The 14,937-nt window shown below is 44.1% G+C and overlaps 2 protein-coding genes across 2 annotated transcripts; both read left to right on the forward strand.

Moving 5' to 3' along the window:
- The first annotated feature begins 1,297 nt into the window (after positions 1 to 1,297).
- ccdc105 (coiled-coil domain containing 105) lies at positions 1,298 to 8,067 on the forward strand. Its single transcript, XM_021313190.2, has 8 exons — positions 1,298 to 1,678; positions 2,309 to 2,575; positions 2,690 to 2,794; positions 3,068 to 3,212; positions 5,468 to 5,634; positions 6,399 to 6,494; positions 6,569 to 6,682; positions 6,941 to 8,067. Exons 1-8 carry the CDS (start codon positions 1,424 to 1,426, stop codon positions 7,136 to 7,138), a joined length of 1,347 nt encoding a protein of 448 aa, XP_021168865.2. The 5' UTR covers positions 1,298 to 1,423; the 3' UTR covers positions 7,139 to 8,067.
- Positions 8,068 to 10,278: 2,211 nt separating this feature from the next.
- Positions 10,279 to 12,843, forward strand: LOC105921201 (protein Bouncer). The gene is made up of 3 exons (XM_012856904.3): positions 10,279 to 10,716; positions 11,850 to 11,969; positions 12,068 to 12,843. The coding sequence occupies exons 1-3, from the start codon at positions 10,515 to 10,517 to the stop codon at positions 12,274 to 12,276; spliced, it is 531 nt and encodes a 176-aa protein (XP_012712358.2). The 5' UTR covers positions 10,279 to 10,514; the 3' UTR covers positions 12,277 to 12,843.
- Positions 12,844 to 14,937: the final 2,094 nt, after the last annotated feature.

A 14,937-nucleotide genomic window follows, 5' to 3' on the forward strand; every position in this document is an offset into this window, starting at 1 on the left:
CTTGACCTCCAGGCCTGTGGGGGAATATAAGGAGTCCTCGATGCTGCTGACCCGGGTTCTATCGCCGGCCCCTGGACCTCTGCTGCATGCCCCAGCCCCCCCCCCCCCCCCCCCCCCCCCCCCCCCCCTCTGAACCATACTTCCTGTTGATCCACTTTAGAATAAAATCCACAAGTGACACAAAAAATACTTAGAATATTGAAACACAACAAAAATCTCCTTTTCTGTGCAGTCATGGCCAAAAACTGTTTGTAAATTTTGTAAATTTGAAATTTTGTCTTTACATATTTTTATGGCACAACAAAAAAAAAGGTTAATCACAAAAACTTATAATAGATACTAATTGATTAATTTCATTCCAAAGGTCAATACTGGGATTTATTATTCATTAAAGTTTTATTAAATCAGGTGTGTACTTACTATTAGATATGAATTATATCCATTGAGATATTTGTGTATTTTTATATAAATTATTTTATCTATTTTTTTTTACATAAAATTTACTAAAAACAAAGCTAGTCCTGAATTTTGAGCATTATTGCACTATTTGCCAAGTTTCCTAGTTAATAAAATTATTAAATGATTGAATAACATTTTTTAATTATTTTATTTGAATTCTTTAATTTTTATTTATTTTAATTACTTTTTTTAGTAGTCCAGTACTTGTTTATATATAAAAAAATCTAATTTAAAGAAAAAGAAGATTTGAGTCCAGTTTAGTCAGGTTAAACTGGAATGACTGAGGGGTAAACCACTGATCTCTATTTATTCACTGGATTGCGCATTGGCTGTATATAATACACGTCGCTGTGAAGCCACCAGCCGCCATATTGGTACTCCCTATCTTCCTCCAGTAACTAGGCAATATGTGCGCTACAGCATCGAATAACGATGATTTTAGCATGTTCGGGGGGGCTTAAGACCCTTAAAACGTCAAATGCCATATATTTTTATGTTATGTACTAACACTATCAAGTACTGAGAAAGTCGTGTGCTGAAATATTTTGCATTTTATTTATTTATTTATATATGAATAAGGTGTAAAATATTTCAGCACCTAATTTCCTAGTAGTTTATAGTGTTAGTACATCCACTGACTGTAGAATTACCTGTGAAACGTTTTCACTCAGCCAGAAAACTGCTTGTTGTTGCAACTAAATCCTGTGGGATTCTGTGAGAGTAGGGAGTAGCAAGATGGCGGCCAGTGACTTCAGATTTTTTTGGCAAATCAGCACTCCAGAGTATAATAGAGATCAGTGGGGTAAACCCGGTTCTCCTTTCTGTCCAATCAGCAGCTCTGAGTTTCTGGTTGCTATGGAGACAGCTTCTTGTTTCTGGTTGCTACGGAGACAGCTCCAAACATAAAGTTATCTCCCTGCGGTCCCTTTGATCAGTCCGGGTGGATGCTCACGCCTCGCTGCAGATGCAGGTCCAGCTGGTCCCGCTCGGTTCGGTCCAGATCGGCCCGGCCTCCTGGCGCGACGCCACGCTGCGGTCCGTCCAGCGCGCGCAGCGCCTGGTCCGGCTCGTGTCCCGCTGCGCCGGTTCGACCCAGAAGGTCCCGTCTGACAGCTCAGCAGAACCCCGCGGAGATGAGGTCCAGCAGGAGGAGCGTGGACAGAACCGTGTCCCCGTCTGCAGGGACAGGAGGTCCAGAGCCCAGACTGCAGGAGGGACGGTGAGAGAGGGACAACTGAGGGACAACTCAGCAGATCCTTCCTAATTAATCCAGGCCGCTTTATCCGAGACTCTGGGTCGTCTCTGCAGGAGACAGACAGACAGACAGACAGACAGACAGACAGACAGACAGGTGCTCCTAGAGAGAAACTCAGAACAGAACGTGTCCCTTTGGACTTTGTCCAGTCAGCATGTTAACTGGTGGCAGGTGAAGGTGCCACGATGAAGCAAAAAGGAGAATTCCCTCCAAAGGTTTCTCCGTTCTGAACCGTGATGATCTTTGTTTGTTTCTGGCAAACTGCTTGGTGCCAAATCCCAATAAAAGGAGATTAATTTGGTATTTCCTGATTCAGATTAGATGTAAAATTAAATTCAGAACTAGTTAATTAATCCCTGAGGGAAATTAAATGGAACTCATCCAGTTGTAGATGACACTGTGTCTGATGCCTTTTATCTTTTTTCACAAAGGTTTTTGTTATTGCTCCCTCTAATATCCCACTATAAGTGCATAAATAACAGCACCACCGTCTGACTGCAGACTAAAGTGTAGCTGACTGAATATTTCCTTTGAATACCGCTGACCTCCACCTCTGCTCTTTAACCTTCTTCTTGCCTCCCTCCGGGCTCCCAGAGGAGGCCGGTGGCTCCGTTCCCACCATCCGGCCTGCGGGAGCGGTGCGCTGCAGACAGCGTCGCCGTGGCCGGGGAGTACATGCGGAGGGTCCGGGAGGTGGAGGGCCGGCTCCGCAGGCAGGCCGGGACCGTGGCCGAGGAGGCCGTCAAGCTGCAGAGGGAGCGGGTTCACCTGGAGAAGACGCTGCGCAGCATCAGGACCAACCTGAGCATCAACGGCAGGAGCTCAGAGAGCCGCAGCAGGAGGCCAGCCACCGCTAAGACGGTACGGAACATGTCCACTCCTGTCTCCACCGCCTCTTTAAATACGTGAGAGGATCATGAACGGTGTGAGCGTCTGTGTGAAACTAGAGGCAGAGGTGACTTGATGCTGTTGCAGGGGAGAGACGGCGCTGATCAGCTGTTACGGCTGGAGAGGAGAGAGCTGATGGAGCTGAAACGAGATCTGGAAGCAGTGCTGGAGAACGCAGTGAGGCAGCAGCAGGTGCTCCATGGCTTTACAGCAGCTGACCTTTCACCCCTACACGATAAAAAAACCTTTTAGCTTTGCTTCCTGACCGCTCCAGTGTCTCAAACACACATTTTAAAAGGAATTTAACACATAATAAACATCACGGCTGTCTAAGCAGTGGTTTGTAGAGCAGGGAGCTGGGGGGATTCTCTTAAATACAGATTTTCATCATCAGGTTATGATATTCTAGGTTCTGCCAGATCAGGCCACCGTGTTCTCTTCTTTTCTCTCAACAACACTGTTCAGGTTCTGGGGGAAAGCAGCAGGAAGCTGCTACTCTGTGCCAGGGAACGAGCTCGAGTTCTGGATCTGGTTCCTCCCAGCTGCCCTGCAGGACCAAATGTCTCCACGGTCTCCATCCAACCAGAACCTTTCAGCCATTTCACTCCAGGTGGGATCAAACAGCTCATCTGGAAAATAAAATAAAACATAAACACAATAAGGGGAAATCATTTTTAATGCATCACATGTAGATTTTTGGAGAATCCTAATTGATGAAGTAACTCTGACCTGTGAGCTGATGTCCATTTATACAATCAGATAAAGTTATGACAATCGGTTATCCACCACTGAACTGTTGGGGGCAACGCAGGCTGTCCAATGTTCCCCATTCCCTCTCCCAGAACTTCATCTGGTTCTGTTTTGGAGGATGTCGAGTCGTAAAAACAAATCCTGGAAAAAAAAGAACGTACAGAACATGGACCCGGTTCTGAAGTCCTCACTAAGACTAAGAACGTAGAGAACATGGACCCGGTTCTGAAGTCCTCACTAAGACTAAGAACGTAGAGAACATGGACCCGGTTCTGAAGTCCTCACTAAGACTAAGAACGTAGAGAACATGGACCCGGTTCTGAAGTCCTTCCACTAAGACTAAGAACGTAGAGAACATGGACCCGGTTCTGAAGTCCTCACTAAGACTAAGAACGTAGAGAACATGGACCCGGTTCTGAAGTCCTCACTAAGACTAAGAACGTAGAGAACATGGACCCGGTTCTGAAGTCCTTCCACTAAGACTAAGAACGTAGAGAACATGGACCCGGTTCTGAAGTCCTCACTAAGACTAAGAACGTAGAGAACATGGACCCGGTTCTGAAGTCCTCACTAAGACTAAGAACGTAGAGAACATGGACCCGGTTCTGAAGTCCTCACTAAGACTAAGAACGTAGAGAACATGGACCCGGTTCTGAAGTTCTTCCACTAAGACTAAGAACGTAGAGAACATGGACCCGGTTCTGAAGTCCTTCCACTAAGACTAAGAACATAGAGAACATGGACCCGGTTCTGAAGTCCTTCCATGGCTCCCTGGATCTCAGAGAATAGACTTTAAAATCCTTCTGTTAGTCTATAAATCCCTGAATTAGCACCTAAATCCATCACAGACTTGTTATCAGGGCATCAACCCTCCAGACCACTCAGGTCTTCTGGCTCCAGCCTGCTCTGCAGAACCAGAACCAGAACCAGACATGGAGAAGCAGCATTTAGTTCCTATGCTCCATTGATCTGGAACAAACTCCCAGAAAACTGTAAAAGTGCTGAAAGCCGGAGTTCCTTTAAATCAAGATTAAAAACACATTTGTTTAGGATTAACTTTGGTTAAGTTCAACTGTTTTTAATGTTTGCTTTTAGTTTCTATTTTCCCATCTTCTATTTAACGTTTAATTTTTTCTACATTTTATTCCAACTTGCTTTTATCCTGTTTTTATTTTCATGTAAAGCACTTTGCATGTCTTTGTGCTGAAATGTGCGATACAGATAAATGTGCCAGGCGTGACATGCGGGTCACTCCAGCAGCTGAACCTCAGCCAGGCCTTTGGTCTGAGGTCTCCTTTGGTTTTGGTGGAAAATGCTCAGATGTCCAGGAGGAGACGTGGCCCTGAAGGCAGCAGATGTTACTCTAAAATCTCTTCTGGACTTTTCTGCGTGAAAGCTGCCATGCCAGCAGTGGAGATGATCCAAACCCAGACTGATGCGTCCTGCTGCCGTCACAGAGCCTGGCTACAGGGACACCGTCTCCTTTATGCTCCGTTTCTACCAACAAACGTCTGGAGCACAGATCCATCTGACTCCAGTCAACCTTCTCCCTGTGATGGTGCTTCCCAGATGCCTCTGCCTCTGGATAAGGCTATAACCAGGCTTTGTTTCTGCACAGAACAGTTTGTGAACGTATCTCCGTCTTGTAGAGCAGGATAAAGGTTTCCTGTGAGGTTCTGTCAGCTGTTGGTCGATGCCGGTTCTTGATGAGGATCCAGTTTAGGATTGGAGATTTGATCTTTGCTGCTCTTCAACATGTTTCCTCCTAACTTGAATGGATTCATGAAATCTTTCTGCAGAGCGAGAAACGGGTAAATCAGTTCAGTTATTGTCAAACTCTGACATCCTCTGAGCATCTTTGATCCTCAGACTCGTTTTCCAGAGATCGGTGGTGTGTGAACGATTTAAATCCAGGAAAACTTTGCAGTGAGGGGCTGACAAACCAAAGTTTGTGAGCATGCAGCAGCTGTGGAGACAGTCTGCACGCCAACGCTCTTACCTGTGTCTCCTCTCAGTGTGTTGCAGGTTAAACTTTTGTTATCGCTGATGTTTGGGAATCTTTTCCTGCACCTGTCCCGTCTGAAATGCTGCTACCGCTTGCTTTGGTTTCTGCAGAATGCAAGCAGGTGTTAGAGTCTTCTTCTCTGGCCGTCCATCAGTCACAGCTGCTGAGGGAGAAACTGAGACGCTCGCTGAGCGGCGCCATCACCAGGCAGAACGCCGCCCATCGCAGCGTGAACGACGGTTTGGTGAAGAAGATCGCAGAAACAATCAGCCTGCAGGTAGAAACCGAGCGGTCAAAGAATCTCAGATCATCATTTGATATGAAACATTCTCCTTATACTGGAATATACATTTATTTTTGTTAGGTATGAATTTACCTGACTCCGCCAGATAGATTTGCTTCGCATATCCATCTGGAAACCTTCCATTGAAGTAATTTTGGGAAGGGGCGAAAATACTGGTTAGCTGATTGGCCTATGTTGGTGATAGACGGGCCAAATGAACCAATCAGATTCGTCGTCGCTCGTAACAGAGCGATGACGAAAACACAACCACAAGCCAAGCTACTCTTGCTGCTGCAGGTAAAGGCTCGTTAGCTCAGCAAAGAAATACTCTGTAATTCCGATAAAACTTGCTCGATAGCCACGCTAACGCTAGTTTCATCGGCTGAAGCCGCCATGTTCTTTAGACTGAACTGTCGCTTCCCGTTGCGTCACACCTCAACCCGCCTCAAAGCCAACGCTGATTGGACGTTCGTTTGGTGAATGGCTCCAAATTTTCTTTAACGGAGAGTAGCCAGACTGATCTGCGAGTGAAACCTTGAAAGCTCGCGAGATCAGGATGGTCTCACAAGGCTAGGTAGGAATAACCAATCGTCTATCATTTATGATTTCCAGTCTTTATTTGCCTTAACTTAATGGGGAAGTTTTGCATTTGCAACTTATAAATCAATCTCTGATATTTGAGTCAAAAATGTTAAGTTTTTAAATGAAAACCCATGATCAGGGGAGTAAAACTGAACAAACTTTATTCTGTGGTCTAGCAAAGCCTGACGGTGACGTCTGCCGTTACCAGACACGCCGTGTTTCGCAAGCAGAGAGAAGTAAAGCTCATTCGCCACAGCCACGACAAAGCTCAGGTGAGTGGCCCACCTGGAGTCGATGCTCAGAGACCGTGTGGAGGACATTTTCATGCTTCATGATCTCTGAACAGGGCCCTGAAAGCAGCGCTGACGTCCCGCCCCGGGAGAAGCTGGACAGGCCCCTGGTGCAGGTCTACCGGAGACACCCGGGGACTCAGCTGCCTGAAGCCGCTCGCCTCTGTCAGGTAGATCCTGCTGACTAAATGTTGAACGGGGGATCTGACAGCCAGCATGAAGGGCTTCATTGGTAGGACCTCCTGTCTGAGCGGCGTGTCTTCCCGAACATGAAGATCAGACTCATCCTCCTTTACTTGCAGGGTTATGAGATCAGATCTTTTTAAAGGCCATTTTTGCACAGTGTGGCATCTGTTCAGAACCTGTTGGTGTCTGAGAGTCTCACACAAACCTGACCAGGATAAAACCTGTTTCCTGTGCGTCCTCAGGGCAGCGCGGCGTTGAGGAGATGTCTGCAGGCCTCTGAGGCGGAGCTGCTGAGGCTGCAGCGCTCAGGGCTGCAGCTGCTGGAGGACCTGAGGGGAAAGTCTGCAGCAGCTCAGGTGGACGCCTCAGTGGTCCGGATGAGGAGGCAGCAGGTCGATAAGCGAGCCACGCCCGCTTTTCTGCAGCAGGGAGCGTGTTGAAGCTGCCTGTACCTGCAAGCAGCTGGAGATCAGCAGGATTACATTAGCTGGATTTTTGGGAAGAAACAGGAAGCTAAAGGAGCTGACGCCTGAAGCAACATGTTATTATTTTAATTTTACTTTCTAATTATTCTTCCATTTTCCTCTCACAAACCTGCACAATGAATACAAATCTCATACAAACCCAATCAGAAAGTGTTCTGGGACTTTTGGTAGCCATGCATGGTGCCGTTTTAACAACATTTATATAATACTTCAAAACTTTCCTCATAAACTATGACGGGATTTTGTCTTAATGAGTAAGAAAGGTCAGTCGTAAGCTTAAAGCTTCATAACTCAGCCACCCCTTTCATCAAACCACCATTCAACGCTTTAATGGGTCACAGAGAGTCAGACATTTTTTTGTTTTTCCACAATCCCAGTTTAAGTTTGAGGATTTTTCTCTGGTTTTCCCCCAGAGTGTGAAGATGGTTCTGACCCAGGGGAAATACCAATGAAATACAGATATTTCTCCCTCCTTCCAGCCAGTGGCTGCATCCAAAATGGTCTAATTATAGCTCCTAGCTCCTGTTGCTTGGCCTTTCATTGGCTCAACAGTCAGAAATCATTGGTAGGACTCGAGCTCCGGACTGCTGTGACGATTCTGGACAGCCTTTAACTCTGATGCCATTACGCGACGGAAACGCACATGGATGATGGGAGTCTGACCCGGACCTACGGCCTTTCAAAAAAAAAATCAAAAAAGAACTACAAAAACGCAAGTTAGACAAATCTATATGCAAAATAAAACATTGCTGACAACAATTTCATGACCAGGAACAGTGACTGTGGCTAGAAATGCAGCACTGTAGAACCGAACGCTGGATTACTGTGTGCTGGGTTGCTTGTTGCGCTTCTTTTGGGTTTTGGGATCTGGAAAACATTGTAAGGGACGTCAGAAGGTTCCTAGGCTAAAGGAGCTATGAGAGGAAGCATTCAGGCTCCTTTTCCTACCTCCTTCCTTACTGACTGCACTATTCAGACAACCCTGATTTGGCTGAAGAGTCCTTACCCAAAACACGTATTCAGATGTTGCTGATGGGTCCATCCGAATACCCATTAGCCAAAGAAGAAGTCCATCAGCGGGTTCCATGATCAGAGCTGTCTGGATAGAGCAGTCAGTAAGGAAGGAGGTAGGAAAAGGAGCCTGAATGCTTCCTATCACTGCTAATTTAGCCTAGGAACTTTGCAACGTCCCTTACTGGCACTAGGGAGCCTTAAGGAATGTTTTGCGTGAAATGACGGATCAGCACATCCCCCTCATGGAAATCAACATAAATGTCAGAAGAGAAGAGAGCAACACTTTGTAGTTCATATTCAGAAGGCTGTAGGTTTGACTAGAATCATCCATGAGCGTTTCGGTTTTGTAATGACGTCAGAGTTAAAGGCTCTCTGGTATAAACACAGCAGTCCGTAGCTCCTCTCCTCCCCACGATAGAGTTCTCACTGTTGACCCCATGAAAGGTCAAGGAACAGGAGCTAGGAGCTGATATTAAGGGGATTCTGATGGGGCCCCCAGTTAGATGACTTCCTGTTTTCTGTCCAATCACAGCCCAGAGGGCAGAGAGACACGCCCACAGTCTCATTCACTCCCGGTAAGTTTCACCTCTGGGCATGAAGCCGTCAGATCTGCTAACTAAATCCCTGCAGACTCAGAAGGTTCTGATTCACTGATGTTTGAAGCTAACTTTGGTTTTTGCAGCTTTTGCTGCTGCTGCTGTAGAACTGAGCCATGGCTGAATATTGTGGGAGGATTATTGAAAACATAAAGAATTTTCCTGCACTTTCTTCCTTCTGCAGACTTTTTTTTTAACCATTTTCTATTTTTGCTTGCATGAAAATGTTTGGGATGTTGTACGATTCTGTAAGTGGAAAAATTATTAAAAATATATGAGATGGGTTTTTTTCTCTGCATGTGAAGCTGTGCAGATGTCTGTCCTGGAAACTTCTGGTCTGGTTGCAGCATAGCAGACAAAACTTTTATCAATTCTGGCTTCAACCTTAGAACCACAATAAAAGATCCATAACGTTTATGCAAAGTCATTATTTTGTGTTGGTATGAAGAAGGTTCTGAAGATGAAACTTAGTATTCACAACTTCTAAAAGCGTAATTTATGGTGTCTTGTTCAGCAGCGAATTGTACGATGAAACGAGAGATGGACAGACGGATCTGGGCTTCATCTGCAGTAATGTGGGCGCTGATCTGTGGTAATGAAGAAATGATCAAAGCTCTTGATCTACCGCTACGTCTATGTTCAGACCTTCTCCTTCAGTCATAAGGTCTGGATCAGGACCAGAAGGATGAGATCCTGGACACAAGCGGCTGAAACAAGCTTCCTCTGGAGGGTGGCTGGGCTCCAGAGAGGTGGAGCTCAAAGTAGTTACCATTGCTAACATCAGGAGACCGTGATCTCAGCACATCTTCATCTCTTTTACACCAGAAGGTCTGCTGACCAGAGAGATGTCAGAAGAACTCGTTCACAGCTTCACCTGAGCTGACCTGCTGGCATGGAGTTAGCAACGCATTAGGGTGAAAATAGACTGAAAACAGGGTCTGAGATAAACATTTTAAAGGTAAGAAAGCTCTTTGCAATGACAGCAAACTGTCAGCACAAGTCCAGCTGCAGTTTGTAAAAACCCAACATTTCTGTTCCTGCCAAAACTTTTAGGAAAGATTGCAGATTCAACTTTTCTGAAATGAATCATTGGAAGTTTTCATCGATCTAATTTGGCATTGGACCAGACCACTGAACAGAAAAATAGCATTTAATGTTCACGAAACGCAGTAATTATCTTCCCTGAGCGGCTGATAAAGCTCATCGTTGAAGTCCATTTATTCACGTTACTCAGTAAAGTTTCTGTTTGAGGCTTCAGCTCGACGGCCGAGTCATGAGACCGCTGGTCACTTGACTGTCCTCCAACAGAACTCCACGTCTTTCATTAACAGACAAGCCCTGATTTAATAAACCGCCGTGTTCCTGAGGCTCCCTGCTTACAGGCTGCTTACCTTCATCACAGACAAACTAACACAACCAGATATATAGAGAGATATCTATCTAAAATGGATGTTTTGTCTCAATAACAAAAAAAATAAATAAAAACTTCCTGGTTATCTTAACTCAGAGCAGAAAGTTTCTTCTGCAGATCAGCAAAACTGCAGCAGCTGCTCGGCTCTAACCAGGACACTAATGAAATCACAAGTACAGGGGTGTGGAGCTTCTGCTGGGTGCTCAACAGAACATCAGGAGGGATGAGCTTCACCTTCAGACCCCTGCAGCCGTGGTGGACAGAGACGTCCGGATCGGGACGACCTCAGGACAGATTTTAACTGGTTTGGATGCTCAAGTTGCATTCAGCTGACGGCTTTTATGAAACACAGAGCGGTGTTGTGAGGAGCTCCAGGAACCGGGCTGCAGGAACCAAACTTCTAGAACCAAGCAGCTGGAAGAGTTTTATTTCTCCCTCCAAGACACAGAAACTATCAGTGATGTCCAAACTTCCCTGCCTTCTGCTTCTCCTGTGCCTCCCTCCAGCTGTGGGTAAGAAGACAATAAAGCTGCCAATACATCACATGATATATAATTAGTCTGATGGGGCTAATTATAACTCAACGACTTGTTTAAATCACTGATTGTTTCTCCTGTTTTAATAGCAGTCAGCAGTTTCTTTTGGAATCAGGGAGAAAATCTCCTGAGTTGAGCTGACCAACCTTTTCTGCCAACCTCATAAAATAACTTTCTTTGTCATGAAAAGTTGAGACCTGGATCCGTGAATGAAGCTAACGCTGCCTTGTTGTCTTTCAGCTGCTTGGAAAACTGGTTTAATCAGATTATTCTCGTCCTCACAGATCAGAAAGATTAATGTTAGCGATTAAACTTCAACAAGGAGGCCTGCTGCAGTCTCAGAGAGGCATCTGTTTTTCCCATCTCCCTTTTATTAAGCAAATCTTCTTCCATTGGTTCTGATTGGGAACCTTATTTTTCCTGTTAGCTAAATCTGCATTAAATTTAAAAATAAATCCTCACTTTTTAGTCTGTAATCACATCATCAGAGCATGTTCTGTTTAAATTTCAGCAGAAATCAGATAAAGGTTAAAAAGTTTTGCTTTGATGCCTAAATTGGAAAAAATCTAATTGCTTCTTTTTCTTTCAGATTCCAAACTAGAACCTCTATCAAGGAACCCCCCGACACATTTGATCCATTTATTGTTAATGTTTTTTTATACTTTGTTGTAGAATTAAAATAAAAACATGAGTTTGACGTGTTTATTAGAAAGAAAACAGGAAATCAATATTGGCATCCTGTGTTCAGGGCCTGTGGAAACTATCTGCAGAATAAACCTTTGGTTTATGTGGTTGTTTTCCTTCCGCTGCAGTAAAAAGGTTCAACAATACTTGACAGCAAATTTAAAACGATCAACAGTTTTTTCCTTTTTTTGCATCTGTGTTGTTTCGGATTTTTTTTTTACTTTTGTTTTCCTGATTCTGCAAACTTGTATCTTTGTAGCTCTTGTTGCAGGTAAGATAGTGACTGCAAGGAAGCACCTCATGCAACCCCATTTTAACCTCATACAACCTCATTTTATGAATCTTTATAGTATAAGACACGAAGACATAAATGTGCATTGGAAAGATGTTCATCTCCTCTTGATAAACCCGTCTGTCCTCTCCAGTCTCCCTGTTCTGTTACACCTGTGTGTTTCCGGCCATCTCTCCTCTGGACTGCATCAGGTTCCCCCTGAAGTGTCCGCCGGGGCAGCTCTGCCTGTCCAGCAGAGCCGAGGGACAGAGAGGTGAGCGTGCCCCGAGCCGCTGGGGGACATTTGGATGAATCCCAGCTGAGACTCCCAGCTGTGGGAGTGTTAACCGCCTGTTTGTGCTGAACGCTCAGGTGACTTCCGTGTGGTGCTGTACGAGAAGAGCTGCGTCCTGCCGGCCCTGTGTGGAGTCACAGGGGAGAAATATGCCTTGGGTCTGAACTTCACCTTCACCAACGAGTGCTGCAACACACATCTGTGCAACACAGCGGCCTCGTTCTCTCCCCGGCCCCTTTGGACGGCCCTGGTGCTCCCCCTGCTCGCTGTGTGCTCGGCTCGGTGAAGAGGAGAGCAAAGAGGGGCGAGGCTTTGCCTCAGCAGCCGTGGAAAGGTCTGAAACGGGAAGTGATCCTTTCTGCTCCGGACAGATAAAACATTACGTCAGAAGGTTTTCCAGTGAAACTAATACTAATGTCCCCTGTTACAAAGCAGAAGTGGAGAGTCACTGAGGGAAAGCAGGCTGTTTGTGAAGCTTTTAGCAGATTATAGCACCTTTATTCATACCAACTAAACTCTGTGCTTCTTTGTCAAGTTACATACAAAAAGTTTTTTTATTCAGGTTTTATGACCAACACAAAGTTGTGCAGAACTGTGAGCTGGAATCAAACAGGTACACAAATTAAAAACCTCCGTCTGTCCTCCGGCTCCGATGCACCAAAATAGATCCAGAAAATCCAATTTTCTTCAGACATGAGCTGATTAGTAAATATGAGCCACCTGTGTGTAATTTAGTCTTAGAGTAAATGCAGCTGTTTTCTGAAGGCCTCACAGCTTTGTTAGAGAACGTCAGAGAACATCCAGCATCATGGAGACCAAGGAACCCAGCAGACGGGTCAGGGAGGAAGTTCTGGTCCAGTTTACAGCAGGTCAGGTTCTACAGAACCTCCCAGAGTTCTGATCATCATGTGGACCTGGAGAGAGGATGGACCTCCTGCAGACCTACCAGGACATGGACGTCCACCTGGACTGACAGGCTGGACCAGGAGAGCATTGATCAGAGAAGCAGGAGGACCATGGTGGCTCTGGAGGAGCTGCAGAGATCCACAGCTCAGGTGGAGGTTAACCAGGAGGACCATGGTGGCTCTGGAGGAGCTGCAGAGATCCACAGCTCAGGTGGAAGAATCCATCAGCAGGACAACTATTAGCTGTGGACTCTGTAAATTTGGCATTTAAGGAAGAAGGAAACCACTGTTTACGTGCTGTGGGTAAATGGAAACTCGCCCTTCACCTCACCCTGACCACACCGTCCCCGCTCAGACACATGGCAGCATGATGCTGAATCCCAGAGGAGAACCTGCTAGAGGCTGCAGAAGACCAGAGGGGTGGAGGTTCACCTTCCAGCAGGAGAACCAGCCTGAACAAGCAGCCTGAGATATTATGGGTTGGTTTAGATCAGAGCAGATTCAGAATGGCCTAGTCAAAGTCCAGATCTTATTATGGCTCAGAATCTTTGTCAAGATTTGAAAACTGATCTTCACTGATGTTCTCCTTCTAATCTGACTAGCTAAAGATGTCTTGGATTTTTATCCATGCAACTTTTTCAAAACACAATCTGGAAGAGATCAGGAAAATATGAATACTATGGTGATGTGCAGCAGGTGGGGAAAGTCTGAAGACAGATCACAGCTTGATTTGAACAAAGACTGACCACAGGTGTGAGATGTTGTCACAAACACCCCACAACAACGAATCTGAAAAGATATAAAGTGATTTTCCTACAGTATCATTGAAGCCTTTATTTTAAAGCTCAATTAATATGTGAATGAACATTCTGGGTCTCAAATCTAATTATATGCTTTTCATAAAGGATTTAATTAAAGAGTTCAAGGCCGGACAGATGTAGGAATACTAACATGATGTTTATTTACCATTTCAGAAAAACAGTTATAGCAGTTGCTTTACTTTTTGTGCACATTTCTTTGTATCGGGTGTAAAAATAAAGAAATAAAGTGTTCAGATGGATCAGTGTTTCAGATCTTCACTGCAGGAAAATGAGGCTGTTGTCAGCAAACAGTCCCTGCAGCCTGGCGCTGGATCACGGTGTGGCTGAAGAAAAGTCCTGCAGAGATTTTAGAGCAACATCTGCTACCAGGACCAATTTTACTAACTACATTACAAACTACGTAACGCTTTTTATTGTATTAAGTTGCATGAATAGACAACATCAATGACTACAATAGCTTAAATTTATCTGGATGAAATGGTTTTGAACTCATTCTGTCATCATAGTTTGTTGTTTTATTCCTTTTTTTTTGTAGACTGAATTTTTTCTGATTTCAGTTTTTAAATTAATAAGAGATATAATTTTTTACCTATAGTCAAACACTAGTAAAACCAACACAATCAAATGAAAGTTTTTTCTAAAAACATGTATAGAACAATTGTTATAGATAAATCTATACCTGAATAACCCTGATGTGTCATGGTGTCATTAAAATCACAGATGTTGCTCCATGAAACATGCAAACATGCAAAAATAAATACATTTAGTTAATAAAATATATATTACTTTTTTGTACACAATGCTCATAATTTGAATACAGAAACATGCAAAAATAAATACATTTAATAAAAATTACACAATCCTCATAATGTATATTAATAAATTTAATAAAAAAAATATATATATATATATATATATATATATATATATATATATATATATATATATTTACACAATGCTCATAATTTATATTTATTTATTTAGACGTTTATTATTTATACACTTTAACATGATATTTAGGTGCTACAGGACATCCCAATAAACCCCAGAAGAGGGGTCTTTAAAATGGCTAATAAAATCACATATGTTGTCTAAAAATTCTTCCAAATCTCAGATAGTTACATAAAATAGTTTTACGTTAAAAATGTGGGGTTTCTGATTAAAACCGTAGCAGTTGGCTGCAACATGTCAATCATCCAGCAGGTGGCGCCACTGCGCCTC

The sequence above is a fragment of the Fundulus heteroclitus genome, chromosome 3, assembly GCF_011125445.2.
Source record: "Fundulus heteroclitus isolate FHET01 chromosome 3, MU-UCD_Fhet_4.1, whole genome shotgun sequence".
NCBI lineage: Eukaryota > Metazoa > Chordata > Actinopteri > Cyprinodontiformes > Fundulidae > Fundulus > Fundulus heteroclitus.